Genomic DNA, 18532 nt, shown 5'->3' with positions numbered 1-18532 from the left:
GGCAGACAAGAGAGGGCATGTGAAGGGGAGCTCTCCTTTGTAAAACCATAAGATCTCGTGAGACTTATTCACCATCACAAGAACAGCATGGGAAAGACCAGCCCCCATGACTCAATTACCTCTCACCAGGTCCTGAGCACGGTTCAGGTGGGCAAGGCTACACGTGGGAATTATGGGAGCTACAATTCAAGATGGGATCTGAGTAAGGACACAGCCAAACCATATCAGCAGGCATTGAAGAACAATGTTGTAGCAAGTCAGGTATGAGATCTTTAAGGAAGGTGAGGCACATGAGGTTAGTACCACATTTGCCAGGGTTTTCCAGAAAGGCATCTTCCTGACCTTGGTACAGGAAAATGGGACCAAAGCAAGGGTTAGTGGTCTTGGGAACCAAAAGAAGCAATAAATAGAATTCAAAGCCGCTAAGTTGATTTGGAATGAGGGGGTGGGAGGAGTCAATGTACCATATGGGAGACAGAAATAACCCTGGAAATGGGTGTGTAAATGCCATTTTGGTCCTGCTGTGACTCTTTAGCTGTGTGACAGTTAGCTAAGAAGAGGGGAGACCTAGTAGAAAGCAACTGCGGGGATACAGAAAGCAGAAGAGATCATCAGGGACTGAAAATTTCCTGGAAAGCTACTGGGGTTCAGATCCAGCCAGATAGGGAAATGTTAAAGATTTTTCTGTCTTAGGAGAGGCATAGTATCCTAAGAGTAACTTCTACGTCCTAAGAGGAAAATAAAATATCATTACCATAACATGCCTTAAAACTAGGTCTTGAGAGCAGCAAGGTGATCTGCAAGTAATTTGACGTCTGCCGAGAAAAAAATTCAAAATTTTTGAGTATTTCTATATCATATTATCCATAAACTCAGCATACTTTTAAAAAATTACCGCATATGCAAAAAGCAAGAAAAACAGACTGATAAAAAATGAATCAGTTATTAAAAACAAATTCACAGATAATCCAGATATTGGGTTAATATATAGGGCATCATAATATCTATGATCAATATAAAGGAAAGAAAGAAAAAATGAAAGACAAAACAGGTTGTGTCCGATTTCTTTCTGGCAATTCTAAAATGCTCACTTTATTTATTTGCATAGATTTCAATATCCTAAATTATGTTTGATGTTTCAAGCAAAAATCGTAGCATTGTCTAGTGTTATTCTAAATGAATTTATGACAATTATACTATAAATTTGAGAGGGTAAAGAGACATAAAATGACATAGGGTTGTTACATTTCACTCAAACTGGAATATAGATGACACAAACTGACTGTGATAACGTATATTTAAAGGAATTTCTAGAACAACCACTAAGCTATAAAAAGCAACCAGAAAACTATAAAAAGAAGATACACCATAAACACTATGAATAACAAAATGGAATTCTAAAATAAATGTTCAAATAACCCACAGGAAGTCATGAAAAACAAGCAGAGAAACAAGAGTTGATAGAGAAAACAAAAAATGTCAGGCTTATGCACTAAAGTATCAATAATTCATTTAATTATGAATGGTCTACCAATTAAGAGACAGATAATAGAAGGGTGTATTTAAAAGTATGACCCTTTCTTATATGTTTCTTGCACGCTGTGTACAGGAGACTCACTTGAAATGTACCAATACAGGGCAGGCCAAATTAACAGGATGAAAAAAGATATATTACACAAACATTAATGAAAGGAAAGCAAGAGTGCCTGTATGCATATCAGATAAAGCAAAGAAAATTACCAGAAACAGAGAGATTCTAAAATGATCAAAGGTTTAATCCATGAAGAAGACAGCAATTTTAAAAGTGTATTCACCAAACAACAGAGCTTCAAAATACGTGATGTGAAAACTGCCAGAACTGAGGCGGGTCGGGCTCAGACCAGCGCTGCCTCAGGATGTAAAGTGTAACAAGGGGGCCGGGGGAGGTGGTGGGGGGCAGCATGGGCCTGTGAGGCCTGTGGGTGCCCGCGTTCCGCAGCTCCCCCCGCAGCCGGCTCCGCAGTGGTCCGCTCCGGTTGGTTGCCGCGTGCGGATTCCGGTTCCAGACCCAAGGCTGCGTGTTCTCCACCGCTTGTTGTGGCCAGTGTTACTGCGGTGACCGCCAGAGCAGCCTCGGCGCTATGGAGGAGCCCGGTGCTACCCCTCAGCCCTACCTGGGGCTGGTCCTAGAGGAGCTACGCAGAGTTGTGGCAGCACTACCTGAGAATATGAGACCAGATTCGAATCCTTATGGTTTCCCATCGGAACTGGTGGTATGTGCAGCTGTTATTGGATTTTTTGTTGTTCTCCTTTTTCTGTGGAGAAGTTTTAGATCGGTTAGGAGTCGGCTTTACGTGGGAAGAGAGCAAAAACTTGGTGCAACGCTTTCTGGACTAATTGAAGAAAAATGTAAACTACTTGAAAAGTTTAGCCTTATTCAAAAAGAGTATGAAGGCTATGAAGTAGAGTCATCTTTAGAGGATGCCAGCTTTGAGAAGGCGGCAGCAGAAGCACGAAGTTTGGAGGCAACCTGTGAAAAGCTGAACAGGTCCAATTCTGAACTTGAGGATGAAATCCTCTGTCTAGAAAAAGACTTAAAAGAAGAGAAATCGAAACATTCTCAACAAGATGAATTAATGGCGGATATTTCAAAAAGGATACAGTCTCTAGAAGATGAGTCAAAATCCCTCAAATCACAAATAGCTGAAGCCAAAATCATCTGCAAGATGTTTAAAATGAGCGAAGAACGACGGGCGATAGCAATAAAAGATGCTTTGAATGAAAATTCTCAACTTCAGGAAAGCCAGAAACAGCTTTTGCAAGAAGCTGAGGTATGGAAAGAACAAGTGAGTGAACTTAATAAACAGAAAATAACATTTGAAGACTCCAAAGTACACGCAGAACAAGTTCTAAATGATAAAGAGAATCACATCAAGACTCTGACTGGACACTTGCTAATGATGAAAGATCAGGCTGCTGTGCTTGAAGAAGACACAACGGATGATGATAACTTGGAATTAGAAGTGAACAGTCAATCGGAAAATGGTGCTTACTTAGATGATCCTACAAAAGGAGCTTTGAAGAAACTGATTCATGCTGCTAAGTTATATGTTTCTTTAAAAACCTTAGACGGAGAAAGAAACCACATTATTATTCAGTTATCTGAAGTTGATAAAACAAACGAAGAGCTTACAGAGTATATGAAAAATCTTCAGACTCAACAAGCATCTTTGCAGTCAGAAAACATACATTTTGAAAGTGAGAATCAGAAGCTTCAAGAGAAACTTAAAATAATGACTGAATTATATCAAGAAAATGAAATGACACTCCACAGGAAATTGACAATAGAGGAAAATTACCGGATAGAGGAAAAAGAGAAACTTTCTAAAGTGGAAGAAAAGATCAGCCATGCCACTGAAGAGCTGGACACCTATAGAAAGCTAGCCAAAGATCTTGAAGAAGAATTGAAGAGAACTGTTCATTTTTATCAAAAGCAGGTTATTTCCTACGAGAAAAAAGGACATGATAATTGGTTGGCAGCTCGGACTGCTGAAAGAAACCTCAATGATTTAAGGAAAGAAAATGCTCACAACAAACAAAAATTAACTGAAACAGAGTTGAAATTTGAACTTTTAGAAAAAGATCCTAACGCACTTGATGTTTCAAATACAGCATTTGGCGGAGAGCATTCCCCATATGGTCCCGCACCATTGGATCGGCCTTCATCTGAATCGAGAGCTTTTCTCTCTCCTCAAACTTTGTTGGAGGATCCACTCGGACTCTCACCTGTGCTTCCGGAGGGAGGAGGAAGAGGCTCAAGAGGCCCAGGGAATCCGCTGGACCATCAGATTACCAATGAAAGACAAGAACCAAGCTGTGACAGGTTAATCGATCCTCACAGGGTTCCTTCTGACACTGGGTCCCTGTCATCTCCATCGGTACAGGACTGTAAGATGATGTTTCCTCCACCAGGACAATCATATCCTGATTCAGCTCTTCCTCCACAAAGGGAAGACAGATTTTCTTCTAATTCTGATAGACTGTCTGGACCAGCAGAACCCAGAAGTTTTAAAATGCCTTCTTTGGATAAAATGGATGGGTCAATGCCTTCAGAAATGGAATCCAGTAGAAATGATGCCAAAGATGATCTTGGTAATTTAAATGTGCCTGATTCATCGCTCCCTGCTGAAAATGAAGCAACTGGCCCCGGCTTTATTCCTCCACCTCTTGCTCCAATCAGCGGTCCGTTGTTTCCAGTGGACACAAGGGGCCCGTTCATGAGAAGAGGACCTCCTTTCCCCCCACCTCCTCCAGGAACCGTGTTTGGAGCTTCTCGAGGTTATTTTCCACGAAGGGATTTCCCATGTCCACCACATGCTCCATTTGCAATGAGAAACATCTATCCACCAAGGGGTTTACCTCCTTACCTTCATCCGAGACCTGGATTTTATCCCAACCCAACATTCTGAAGGTAGAAGGGAGTTCCCTTCAGGATTGATTCCGCCTTCAATGCTACTGAACATCCAGAACCACAGCAAGGAATCTGACAACAGTTTTTCTTTCTTCAAAAGTAATTTTGACTGATCTCATTTTCAGTTTAAGTAACTGCTATTACTTAAGTGATTGCACTTTTGCTCAAATTGAAGTTTAATATAATTATAATTCTCAGGATAGTATTTTGTAAATAAAGATGTTTTAAAAATGAATCTTAGGAGTAAATCATTCCATTTTATTATATTCTAGATAGGATAACTATTTGAATTTGGTGAACTAATCCACTCTTAGAGAAACAATAGTGGGAGTTTTATATATGTAATCTTGCAGGTGGGGAGGCTTTAAATTCTAAAGGTTGTGGTGTCTTCATGCCAAGAACTGTATTCACTGTGGTTGCAGATAAATGTGAAAGTAACTTCATGCTTAATTAAATATACTTTGGTTGATTTTTTTTAAAAAAAGAAAACTGCCAGAACTGAAAGGAGGTATAGATGAATCCACAATTATAGTAGGAAATTTTCCCATGCCTTTTTCAATAATTGATAGAACTAGACAGAAAATCAGCAAGGAGTGTTGGCTTTGGCAGCACTTTCTAAAATTAGAATGATGCAGACAAGATTAACACGGCTCCTGCATATAGATTACACAAAATTTTGTGAAGCACTTCACATTTTAAAAAGAGGAAAAAAAAAGAAAATCAACAAGAATAGAAAACAACTCAAAATGCCATTAACCAAAAGAATCTATTTGGCATTTACAGAACATTCCACACAACAACAGCAGAATACACACATTTTTTTGAGTGCTGATGAAACACATGGCAAGATAGAGCTGTCCTAGGCCCTAAAACTCACCAGAACAAATTTAAAAGAGATAGTAATCATCCAGAGCAGGTGAAAACCAGAAACCATTGTAGGGAATCAAATTGGAAATCAGCATAAGAAAGATATGAAAATTCCCAAACACTTGGAAATTTAAAAACACACTTCTAAATAATCTATCAGTCAAAGAAGAAGTCTCAAGGAAAAATTTTAAAAATACATTGAACTGGATAATCATGCAATTGTGACATATCAAAGTACTGAGAAGGAAACTTATAGCAATAAATGCATGCATTAGTAAAGAGGAAAAGTCTCGAGTGAGCAATAGATTTCCATCTCAGGAACCTAGAAAAAGAAGAGCAGAATAAACTCAAAGCAAGTAGAGGGTGGACATTAATGAAGATAAGAAAAGAAAACACTTAAATTTAAAAGAGAAAAAATAGTTAAACAAATAAAACAAAGAGATAGTTCTGTTAAAAGATTAATACAATTTAGCAAACTCAAGCAGAAATTAAAAGGAAAAGAAAAGACATACATTTTAAATACCATAATGAAACAGGTGATATCACTACAGACACCACATATAACAAAGGACAATCAAGGAATATTACAAACCATTCCACACACATAAATCAGACAACTTAGACAAAATGGACAAAATGCAGTGTTCCTCCTGCAACACAAACAAACTCAACTCACCATGCATGAATAGATAATTTGAATAACTCTATAACCATTAAGAAAATTGAATTCATGATTTTAAAACTACCAAAAAAGGAATCTCTAGGTTTAGATGGTTTCACTGGAGAATTCTACCATGTTTTTTAAAAAATAACACCAATTCTACACAATCTTTTCCAGAAAACAGAAAAGGAGAGAACGTTCCCCAGTTTCAATTTTTGAAGCTGCTATTACACTGATACCAAAACCAGGAGAGAGAGTGGGGGTGTGTGTGTGTATATGTAAAGATATGTATAACTTAATATTAACAAATAGAATTCTACAGTATATTAAAAAATATGTACCCCATGTCCAAGGGGGGTTGTTTCCAGAAATACAAGCCTGACTAAATCTCAAAAAGTCAATCAAAATAATCCACCATGTTAACAAACAAAAGAAGAAAAGTTACATTGTATCAGTGGATGCATAATAAACACTTAACAAATTTAACACATTTCAATATCCATTCATGATAAAAGCTCTCTATAAAGCAGGAATAGAGGAAACTTTATGCACTTGATAAAAAGCATCTATAAAAAGCTAACATTATACAGTCATGTGTTGTTTAGCGATGCGTTAAACGATACGTTCTGAGAAACGTGCTGTCAAGTGAATTTGTCATTGTGCAAATGTCGTAGAGTGTACTTACAGAAACCTAGGTGGTATATACAGTAGCCACTATACACCTAGGCTATATGGAAGAGCTCATAGCTCCTACGGGACAAACCTGTGCAGCATATTAGTGTGCTGAATACTGTAGGCAATTGTAACACTGTAAGTGTTACATTTATGGTAACAATTTGTAATAGTCACCAACTATGGTATTTATGTACCTAAGTATATCTAACTACATGAAATGTACAGTAAAAAATATAAAAGATTTTTAAGATGGTACACCTGTATAGGGAACTTACAATAAATGGAGCTTGCAGGACCGGAAGTTGCCTGGGTGAGTTAGTGAGTGAGTGGTGAGTGAATATGAAGGCCTAGGACATTACTGGCTGTGGGTTTGTCATACATAGCTCTTATTATTTTAAGATGTGTCCCATCAATATCTAGTTTGTTGAGAGTTTTTAGCATGAAAGGCTGTTGAATTTTGTCAAAGACCTTTTTTGCATCTATTGAGATAACTGTGTGGGTTTTGTCATTGGTTGTGCTTATGTTATGGATTACATTTATTGATTTGCATATGTTGAACCTGCCTTGCATTCCAGGGATAAAGCCAACTTGATGGTGGTGGATAAGCTTTTTGATGTGCTGCTGGATTCTGTTTGCCAGTATTTTATCAAGGATTTTTGCATCAATGTTCATCAGGGATATTGGCCTGAAATTTTCTTTTTTTGTTTTGTCTCTGCCAGGTTTTGGTATTAGGATGATGCTGGCCTCATAAAATGAGTTAGGGAGGAGTCCTGTTTTTCTATTGATTGGAATAGTTTCTGAAGGAATGGTATCAGCTCCTCTTTGTACCTCTCTGGTAGAATTCAGCTGTGAATCTGTCTGGTCCTGGGTTTTTTTTGGTTGCTAGGCTATTAATTACTGCCTCAATTTCAGAACTTGTGATTGGTCTATCCAGGGATTCGAGTTCTTCCTGGCTTGGTCTTGGGAGGGTGTATGTGTCTGATAATGTATCCATTTCTTCTAGATTTTCTACTTTATTTGCGGAGAGGTGTTTATACTATTCTCTGATGGTAGTTTGCATTTCTGTGGCATCAGTAGTGATATCCCCTTTATCATTTTTATTGTGTCTGTTTGATTCTTCTCTCTTTTCTTCTTTATTAGTCCAGCTAGCAGTCTATTTTGTTCATCTTTTCAACAAGCAAACAAACAAAAAACAGCTCCTGGATTCGTTTTTTTTTTTTTTAATGGTTTTTCTTGTCTCTATCTCCTTCAGTTCTGCTCTGATCTTAGTTATTTCTTGTCTTCTGCTAGCTTTTGAATTTGTTTGCTCCTGCTTCTCTAGTTCTTTGAATTGTGATGTTAGGGTGTCAGTTTTAGATCTTTCCCACTTTCTCCTGTGGGCATTTATTGCTATAAATTTCCCTCGAAACGCTGCTTTAGCTGTGTCCCAGAGATTCTGGTACGTTGTATCTTTGTTCTCACTGGTTTCAAAGAACTTATTTGTTTCTGCTTTAATTTTGTTATTTACTCAGTGGTCATTCAGGAGGACATTGTTCAGTTTCCATACAGTTGTGCAGTTTTGAGTGAGTTTCTTAATCCTGAGTTCTAATTTGATTGCACTGTGGTCTGAGAGACTGTTCGTTATGATTTCCATTCTTTTGCATTTGCTGAGGAGTGTTTTACTTCCAATTATGTGGTCAATTTTAGAATAAGTGTGATGTGGTACTGAGAAGAATGTGTATTCTGCTGATTTGGGGTGCGGAGTTCTGTAGATGTCTATTAGGTCCACTTGGTCCAGAGCTGAGTTCAAGTCCTGAATGTCCTTGTTAATTTTCTGTCTTGTTGATCTGTTTAGTATCAACAGTAGGGTGTTAAAGTCTCCCACTATTATTGTTTGGGAGTCTAAGTCTCTTTGTAGGTCTCTGAGAACTTGCTTTATGAATCTGGGTGCTCCTGTATTGGATGCATGTATATCTAGCATAGGTAGCTCTTCTTGTTGCATTGATCCTTCTACCATTTTGTAATGCCTTCTTTGTCTTTTTTGATCTTTGTTGGTTTACAGTCTGTTTTATCAGAGACTAGAATTGCAACCCCTGCTATTTTTTTTTTTTTTTTTTGCTTTCCATTTTCTTGGTAAATCTTCTCCCATCCCTTCATTTTGAGCCTATATGTGTCTTTGCACATGAGATGGGTCTCCTGAATACCGCACACCGATGGGTCTGGACTCTTTATCCGATTTGCCAGTCTGTCTTTTAATTGGGACATTTAGCTCATTTACATTTAAGGTTAATATTGTTATGTGTGAATTTGATCGTGTCATTATGATGTTAATTGGTTATTTTGCCTATTAGTTAATGCAGTTTCTTCACAGTGTTGATGGTCTTTACAATTTGGTACATTTTTGCAGTGGCTGGTACCGGTTGTTCCTTTCCACATTTAGTACTTCCTTCAGGAGCTTTTGTAAGGCAGGCCTGGTGGTGACAAAATCACTCAGCATTTGCTCGTCTGTGAAGGATTTTACTTCTCCTTTGCTTATGAAGTTCAGTTTGGCTGGATATGAAATTTTGGGTTGAAAATTCTTTTCTTTAAGAATGTGAGGGCAGGGATGGAGCTGAAAGCCCGGCAGCCCAGACAGAGGTCTGTCTCAAGCAGCCTGAGCCCTCGGGCACTCCCCAGCTCCCTGGCAGCTCCCCTCTACCTGCCAACGTCAGTGCCACACTGGTGTCTGAAAGGAATAATGAGAACAGGACAGACTAACCTTTTAAATGATGTGAAAAAAATCAGAGGTGAAAATTGTACATTAGGAATGTATTTATGCAAATTTTATTGAAATTTAGTGTCAACAAAGATTTTCTCAGTGGTCTAGAAAATCAAAAAAAAAAAAAAAAAAAAAAAAGAATGTGGAATATTGGCCCCCACTCTCTTCTTGCTTGTAGGGTCCTGCCAAGATCTGCTGTTAGTCTGATGGGCTTCCCTTTCTGAATAACCTGACCTTTCTCTCTGGCTGTCCGGAACAGTTTTTCCTTCATTTCAGCCTTGGTGAATCTGACAATTATGTGTCTTGGGGTTTTTCTTCTCGAGGAGTATCTTTGTGGTGTTCTCTGTATTTCCTGAATTTGAATGTTGGCCTGTCTTGCTAGGTTGGGGAAGTTCTCCTGGATAATATCCTGAAGTGTGTTTTCCAACTTGGTTCCATTCTCCTTGTCACTTTCAGGTACACCAATCAAATGTAGGTTTGGTCTTTTCATGTAGTCCCACATTTCTTGGAGGCTTTTTTCATTCCTTTTCATTCTTTTTTCTCTAATCTTGTCTTCATGCTCTATTTCATTAAGTTGATCTTCAATCTCTGATATCCTTTCTTCCATTTGATTGATTCAGCTATTGATACTTGTGTATGCTTCACAAAGTCATTGTGTTGTGTTTTTCAGCTCCGTCAGGTCATTTATGTTCTTCTTTAAACTGGTTATTCTAGTTGGCAATTCCTGTAATGTGTTTTCAAGATTCTTACCTTCCTTACATTGGGGTACAACATGCACCTTTAGCTCAGAGGAGTTTGTTATTACCCACCTTCTGAAGCCTACTTCTGCCAGTTCCTCACTCATTCTCCATGCAGTTTTGTTCCCTTGCTGGCGAGGAATTGTGATCCTTTGGAGGAGAAGAGGCATTCTGGTTTTTGGCACTTTCAGCATTTTTGCACTGCTTTTTCCCTCATCTTTGTGGATTTATCTACCTTTGGTCTTTGATGTTGGTGACCTACAGATGGGGTTTCAGTGTGGATGGGCTTTATGTTGATGTTGATGCTATTCCTTTCTGTCTGTTAGTTTTTCTTCTAACAGTCAGGTCCCTCTGCTGCAGGTCTGCTGGAGTTTGCTGGAGGTCCACTCCAGACCTTGTTTGTCTGGGTATCACCAGCAAGGGCTGAAGAACAACAAAGATTGCTGCCTGTTCCTTCCTCTAGAAGATTCGTCCCAGAGGGGCACCCATCAGATGTCAGCCTGAGCTCTCCTGTAGGAGGTGTCTATCAACCCCTAATGGGAGGTGTCTCCTAGTCAGGATGCACTGGGGTCAGGGACCCACTTGAGGAAGCAGTCTGTCCCTTAGCAGAGCTTGAGCGCTGTGCTGGGAGATCCACTACTCTATTCAGAGCTGGCAGACTGGGACGTTCAAGTCTGCTGAAGCTGTGCACACAGACGCCCTTTCCCCCAGCTGCTCTGTCCCAGGGAGATGGGAGTTTTATCTGTAAGCCCCTGACTGGGCTGCTGCCTTTCTTTCAGAGATGCCCTGCCCAGAAAGGGGGAATCCAGAGAGGCAGTCTGGCTACAGTGGCTTTGCTGAGCTGCTAGCTGCAGTGGGCTCTACCCTGTTTGAACTTCCCAGCAGCTTTGTTTACACTGTGAGGGGAAAACCACCTATTCAAGCCTCAGTAATGGCAGACGCCCCTGCCCACACCAAGCTCCAGCGTCCCAGGTCAACTTTGGACTCTGTGCTGGCAGTAAGAATTTCAAGCCAGTGGATCTTAGCTTGCTGGGCTCTGTGGGGTGGGATCCACTGAGCTAGACTGCTTGGCTCCCTGGCTCCAGCCCCCTTTCCAGGGGAGTGAATGGTTCTGTCTCGCTGGCATTACAGGCACCACTGGGGTATGAAAAACACTCCTACAGCTAGCTTGGTGTCTGCCCAAACCGCCGCCCAGTTTTGTGCTTGAAACCCAGGGCCATGGTGGCATAGGCACCCGGGCAATCTCCTGGTCTGCGGGTTGCTAAGAATGTGGAAAAAGCACGGTATCTGGGCTGGAGTGCATCGTTCCTCATGGCACCGTCCCTGGAGGCTTCCCTTGGATAGGGGAGGGAGTTCTTTGACCCCTTGCGCTTACTGGGTGAGGCGACACCACACCCTGCTTCAGCTCACCCTCCATGGGCTGCACCCAGTGTCTAACCAGTCCCAGTGAGATGAGCCAGGTACCTCAGTTGGAAATGCAGAAATTGCCCACCTTCTGCATTGATCTTGCTCGGAGCTGCAGACGGGGGCTCTTCCTATTCGGCCATCTTGCGAGCCGCACCTTTATTTCTTATTTTCTAAAAGATTTTATTGCATAAACTTTGAGTATAGTAAAAAGTATTTTTTCAAATACTGAAATAATCTTTTTTTCTCTTTTTCATCTGCTACCATGAGTGGATTCGTTAATTAATTTTCTAATGTTAAACCAATATTGAGTCCTGTTATTATGTGCATTATGATAAGTGTAAGTTATTGTTTATAAGTTTAATATTGTTCCTGGCATTCTTCTATCTACATTTATGCGTTAGATTGGCCTGTAGTTTTCTCTTTTGGTGTACTTGTTAATGTTTTGATATCAAAGTTACATCTTTCCTCATAAAATATATTATTGAATGCTCCCTCTTTTGCTGTCTTTGGAAGTTGTCATAAATATTTAAATGATTTGTTCCCTAAATATTTGAAAGAAGTCACCCAACATTATGTCTGGAAATTTCTTTATTAGAAGTTTTTAACCAGTTTGGAATGTTGAGACAGGTGGGTCATGAGGTCAGGAGTTCGAGACCAGCCTGACCAACATGGTGAAACCCTGTCTCTACTAAAAATACAGAAATTACCCAGGTGTGGTGGTGCTCGCCTGTAATCCCAGCTACTCAGGAGGCTGAGGCAGGAGAATCACTTGAACCCAGGAGGTGGAGGTTGCAGTGAGCCGAGACTGTACCACTGCACTCCAGCCTGGGCGACAGAGTGAGACTCCATCTCAAAAAAAAAAAAAAAAAAAGTTATAACCTACTGACAGCATTTCCTCAGTAATTATAGAATTATTGGTAAACTTCTTAGTTCAGTTTTAAAAATCATACTTTTCAATAATTTGTGTATTTTACCTAAATTTTCAAATGCATTGAGTTAAAGTTGTTTATTCATTTTTGTATTTTTATTTAATAATCACATCATGTGTCATTTTCTTTCCCTTTCATTCCTGATGTTAGTTATTGGTACTTTGTGTCACTCCTCTTTTCTCCTTACTCGGTCTCGCTAGAGATTTGTCTCTTCAAAGAACCAATTTTGAGTTTAGTTCTTGCCACTTTCTATTTAAATCATATCTGTTCTTAGTTTTATTATTTCCTTTCTCCTGCTTGTTGAGGTAGGTGTTATTTTACTATTATTACCTAACTTCCTAATATGATGTTTAGCTCAATTTACTTTCAGTGTTTATTTCTTCTCTAATATGAACTTTTAAAAATATACATTATTTGAAGCACTTTGTACCAAACGAACACTATACATATAGGTCATACAAATCGCTGAAAGGAACAAGTAAATTCTGCAAATTAATCACTATACACACAAGTAAATGGACTAGTGAATGGGTTCCAGTGAATGAGTGTGTGAAATACTAACTCTTGATGAATCGAATTCCAGAGCTTTGGCTCTTCCCGAATCATCACACAGACCCAGGAGCCTCTTCCAAGGAGCTGCTCTAATGGAACAGGCCCAGAGTAGTCACAGACCTTACTGTTTCTGCTCATTCTTAAAAAGGTCTTACCTCTGACAACCACCATTTCCTGTAATGTTTATCAACGTTTCTCACTACACATGGTAGAGGCTTTGCAGAGACTCCCTTGCTCACCACAGAGGAATGCTATCATGCAGAGGATAAGGCCAACAACTGGAAGAAACTTGAACAAGGAAAATCTCAGAGTCTAAATTGCTTCAGTCTGGGCTGCAGACCTGAAAATCTCAGAGTCTAAATTGCTTCAGTCTGGGCTGCAGACCTCTGCGAGAAATAGCCCAGGAACTTAGGAGAAGCACCACCTGAGTGTCCTTTAGGTGTTCAGAGAAGCCTCCCAGCCAACATCACCCTTTCAAAAGGAAGCAGGAAGAAAGATATACCCAAAGATAGTCACTCCTCCCTGTAGGTAGCATCTCCAGATCATCCACTTGTTATTTCTACATAAACATCTCTCCTCCTTCCCATGGGATCTGAGCCATCCACAGGACATCCAGACATCCAGGTGAGCTCCTCTGCCTGTTTCTGGAATACAAATTTACCTGCTATGCAGGCATGGAGGGAGGTGTCACTGATGTTCTTTGTATGTTGAAGCTGGCAGTGGTCAGCCTGGGGCTTGTGGTGACCCTGAGGAGATTGAGCTGTTAAGCTTTTGGATTAGTGAAAGACAACACGTGTGTTTGAATTGAAGCCTCAATGTGCCCAAAGTGCATTCCTTGCAGTTCATTTATTTTCTGTTTTTGATTTTCTTTCTACTGTGATTCTCTTTCTTTAGTTCTTGCCTCATTCATCCTTCTTTGGTCTTCTCATACACGAGTCTGATTTTGTCTGTTTTGCTGCCATCAGCAGTCAGAGCATCAGGGCTGAGGGAGATTTACTATCCGTGCCGTGTTATGCTGCAGGTGAGAAAACTGTGACCTGAGAAATAAAAGGACTTGCTCTATGTCACCAGAGCTCCAGTGGGTGAGACACAGCAGCGGCAGAGAAGAGGCCTCAACAGCAAAAATAAATAATTTCCAAAAGAATTTCTATATTTGATACTGCAAAAAGGAAACTGAAGTAGTCACCAAAAGAAAAATCAGGATTTTGTTTTTCTTTTATAGCTGAGTATATGGTTTGGTTTTTAATTACACATGGCATGTGTGAAGGGGACACCACCATCCATCCGGTCAGTGCTTTAGGCTCTCAGGTGATTGAATTGGTTCAAAGTGTCATGCAAGTGGTGACAAGGCACCATCTGTTTCTGTTCTCATGATTCCTACTCCACAACCTCAGGAGGGAAAGAAATGTCACCTACCATATCTTCTTTCCATTACATTAAATTCTACTACTTGCAGCCTACTTCCTCTTGAACTAGTAGGCAAATTGCTGTCCAGCAATTAAACACTGGAATTGAATCTCTCAAATCAAGCTCAGAATCTTGTAGAAGTGCTTAAGTGAAGCAGAGACATTTAGGAAGGTTTCTCTAGTCTTTGGTCAACATTGTCCACAGCTAAGAGGCCCACTGTTTAAGACTCCGTGGTCCCTTGAAATCAAATGATTCTGCTGCTCCCTTAAGCTAGGACATCTTCACAGACATCTCCAGTGACTGGGTCCAGTTTCTCTAAACATAGCACATAAATCCTTTCTCAGAATTCCCTGAAAACTCAGTCCTCAGAGGCTTCCATCTCTCCTGGGACACTTCACAGAGGCTGGCTACATCCTGTCCCCACAGAACCCACAGAACCGTTTTGCCTTCTCAGCGTCAGAGAATCTCACACCTCATTCTCACTGATTCCACTCATGTCTCTCCCTCCTTCCACTGCTGGGGAGCTCAAACTTTGATACAGTAACCAGGATGGGTGCTGTCTGTAGATAGTTTCACTTTTTCATTTTATAGCTAAACCTCCTCCTTAGCTTTAAGGCAGCTACACTATAGCTGACTTTTGAACAGAGTGTGTACTAGTCCCCAACCTGAATCTTCACCCTTGCCTCTTCATCCTGAGGGTTCTTTCCCTGACCCCCACCACCCTCCCCACAGTCATAGATGCTCAGGCTGGTATATTGAGTGGAAAGATACCTGTCCTGTGTATGGCCAGCCCTATGCCCACCTGGTATCTGTCACCAGCTTGGTGACCCATCATGTTCTCTCCCCTTATGGATCCTGGTAGTGGGAAAGGAAACTGGATGCCAACTACTCCTGAAACCTCTGATGAAACCACAATGACCATATTGCCCTGTACCTCTCTGTTCTCCCAAGTCCTTCTCCAGCCAGGCATACCTCTGCTTCTCCTCAAGCAAAGCTAGGAGATGAATTTTTATCCTTCTCTAAAGACTTAACTGTTGTCTCTAAAGTAGTTTCTTCTGAGACTGAACAGTACACTTCCAGGATTTGTTCAGCAAAGCAATCCATTCCTTTGTCCAAGTAAGAGCGGCTTTGCATATGCCTCTGACCACCTCATTGATAAGTCGAAGGACATACTGACTGGGCAGAGTATTAGCTAGTCTGGGCTGCAGGCACTGAAGGAACCCACAGAAGGAAATACTCACTCCTAGCTTTCCTTAAACTCACAATGGGGTAATGGGGTCTTTTCACCATTTGAAAACCAATTACCTGCCAGAGCTCATAGAGTGTGGGCTAGTGCTGAAACTGAAACTCCTTGCCTAGCTTCTTTGATTCTCATAATAAACAAAATTCTCCTCCTTCCCTCTCTTCACCAACTTCAATAGTTAGAAAGGTGTATTCAGTCCCACTGAGCAGTCAACAGAGTGTACGTCTCAGCTGTGTGCCTGCTCACATCCGGGTTTCAGAATGGACCGAGACCATGTTCCATGGGTCTAAAGATCCCCTGGCCAGGCCTTTCTATAAAAAACACTGTCCTGAGAACAAATACAGCAACATTTTCACCTGCCTCTTACTAATAATTTAAAATCTGAGTAATGAGAATTGGCAAAAGGGAATGGAAGAAGGGGAGAGAATGAAATTCTACAGGAACTGACCTGACAGAGACTAGAAACCACAGGTCATGTTCCCATTTTCCAAGCAGAACAGAGTCTGTACAAACTGAGCATCGCCAATTAGAAAATCTGAAATCCAAAATGCCCCCAAATACAAAACCTTTTGAGTACTGATGTGACTCCACAAGTGGAAAATTCCACACATTAGTTTTTAACACAGACCTTGCTCTGGGCACAAAGCTAGTTAAAATATTGTATAAAATTACCTTCAGGTATGTGTACAATTTTTATGAAAGGTAAGTGAATTTTATATTTAGATCTGGGTCCCATTCCCAAGATATCTCAACATATATATAAGGTGTATATATATATCCAGAACCAGGAGATCCCCTGGGGGTTTACTGCATAGATAGGTAGGTAGATAGATAGATAGATAGGTAGACAGACAGACAGATAGATAGATAGAGATATAGATAGATATAAATATAGATATAGATAGACACATAATGCATTAATACATGCAAATATTCCAAAATCTGAAAAATATCTGAAATTTGAAATACTTCTGCTCCCAAGCATTTCAGAGAAGGGATACTCAATCTGTGTTGAGAGAAGTAATAAAGGCAAAGCTCAAAAAACCATCCCAAGGCAGATCCAGGACACCTCTGCTACCAGGAGGAAAGAAGTCCCAAGCACTCATGTTTTATTTGTGGTGAAGCTCTGAAGGCTTCTTATCAAGGGAGTTTATGAGAGAGCCACTGTTTCCAGATCAAAATCCTGACCCAGGTTCGTGGCAATAGGCATGGAAACTGAAATGAACAAGCCCTCGACTAAGCTCAATGACTAAATGAGTGTGCAAAGCGGAGAGAGGAAGAGGGCAATTGTGATTCTGAGGCTGTGGTGTTCCCTATCATTTTGAGAAGCCAGGAAGAATAATAAAAGTACAGGAATTTTCTTTTGCTATTATAACGTCCCAGGCTCTGAGAAAACCAGTGGCATGTATTAGTTCCTACAACCTTCACATGAAAACCCTTCAAGGTTATACTATCTTCCCGACAAAGATGGGAAAAGTAAGCTGAAGTATTTTCTCTAAGAGGAAATGTTGAGCAGGTAGACATAAGTTCGATTTCTTCCATATAGAATTGGAGCTGATAACTGTGATGCTCTTTATGCAGATCGATTTAAATTCCAGGCCAGGGGTAAACCATGGAGATCATTTAAAACTGTCATAAATGAAGGACAACTGGCAATGTAATCTCTGATGGGCAGAAGGGGCTACAAGAAAGGAGAGCTGAGTGGTGGAGGACAGAGCTGTGGAAAACATCTAAGTTGGTGGAGCTAAGGAAAGAATAAGAGGTGATGTCTGAATAATAAAAATAAATCAAGAGAGTGAAACTTCTTAGAAATCATGCTTATGAAGAGTTCTAGAGTCTGGGAAATCAAGAAAGGTAACTACATATCACCCACGTGAGTCCGGCTCTAGGCTCTATCAGGCATGACACTATAAGAAAGAGAGTAACTTGCTTTTATCCATTTGGTTTTCATTCATTCACCATACTTTCCGTTGCAGCAGCTGATAGAACCGTGGCGACAACTCCCACTGCTGCTTTCAAGGCCCTCATGGACGGAGTAACAAGATCTACCCAGAGACCCCTTCCCCTGTGAACTCCTAATTAGAGAGTCTACCTTCCCCGTGATGGTAAATGACAACGGCCAGGTGCTCGTTGCTGCCTCCTCCTACAGCCAAGGCTGCCTCGTGGCTGTGTCCCATGAGGGCTACCTGTTGCATGCTGGCTTGGCTCCGTGTCTCCTCAATACAGTGAGCTGGCTCTGTCCTTGTCCTGGGGATCCCGTAGGACTGCACCCATCCTTGGCACCACTAGTAAATATCATGCAGGACTGTGGTGTTGAGGCACAGATTGAGCCAGAACCAGGAGAGCCCTGGGGGTTTACTGCATCTGTGCCTTCAGTGACACCATGACTGCAATGCTGATCCAGTTTGTGACATGGAGGGGGCTTGCTTATCGGGGGCCAGGCCTGGTACTGGGTCAGCAAGCTTGGCCATGACGAGGTGCTGTGCAGGTTCCCTGGGAACAAGGTGACAAGTGTGGCTGGAATGTACTTCCCCGATGCCTGCTGGGACAGAGAGCGCTTCAAGATCTCCTAAGAAGGTTCCCAAGATCCCACTCCATGTCAGGTGAGTGTCTGTTCCCCCATTAGGGAGTCTGACTCAGGGTAAACAATAGAGTTGGTTCCCCTCATCAACGAGCTTCCATTTTAACACAGATTATTTTCGACTCAGTTTTGTAACCACCACAAATCATAAGTAGGATGATTAAAAGGTACCAAGACACAAAAGAGGCTGGGTCCTCACTGCCACTCCCACCTGTGGCCAAAGCTGAATAGAAAAGCTTGTCTTACTCACCACTCTATCTCCCTGCCTAGTGCCTGGAACGTGGAG

The 18532-nt window shown here is 40.9% G+C and overlaps 2 protein-coding genes and 1 non-coding gene across 3 annotated transcripts; all 3 read left to right on the top strand.

The window, feature by feature from the left end:
* The first annotated feature begins 2084 nt into the window (after nt 1–2084).
* Nucleotides 2085–4685, top strand: LOC100461249 (cTAGE family member 15). The gene is given in 3 exon segments (XM_009235860.3): nt 2085–4438; nt 4440–4486; nt 4489–4685. Coding segments are annotated over 3 exon segments (2403 nt in total). The 5' UTR covers nt 2085–2120; the 3' UTR covers nt 4527–4685.
* Nucleotides 4686–5045: 360 nt separating this feature from the next.
* LOC112131728 (U6 spliceosomal RNA) lies at nt 5046–5148 on the top strand. Its single transcript, XR_008527640.1, has one exon. It is a non-coding gene; the product is annotated as a U6 spliceosomal RNA (small nuclear RNA).
* Nucleotides 5149–11058: 5910 nt separating this feature from the next.
* LOC100432140 (TRPM8 channel-associated factor 2) lies at nt 11059–18272 on the top strand. The gene is given in 7 exon segments (XM_054560787.1): nt 11059–11124; nt 13910–14036; nt 17642–17705; nt 17707–18011; nt 18014–18074; nt 18076–18235; nt 18237–18272. Coding segments are annotated over 7 exon segments (819 nt in total).
* The last annotated feature ends 260 nt before the right edge of the window (nt 18273–18532 follow it).

Source organism: Pongo abelii, chromosome 6 (genome assembly GCF_028885655.2).
Source record: "Pongo abelii isolate AG06213 chromosome 6, NHGRI_mPonAbe1-v2.0_pri, whole genome shotgun sequence".
NCBI lineage: Eukaryota > Metazoa > Chordata > Mammalia > Primates > Hominidae > Pongo > Pongo abelii.
Note: the sequence above shows the minus strand (reverse complement) of the source record. Positions and strands in the feature narration are given on the sequence as shown.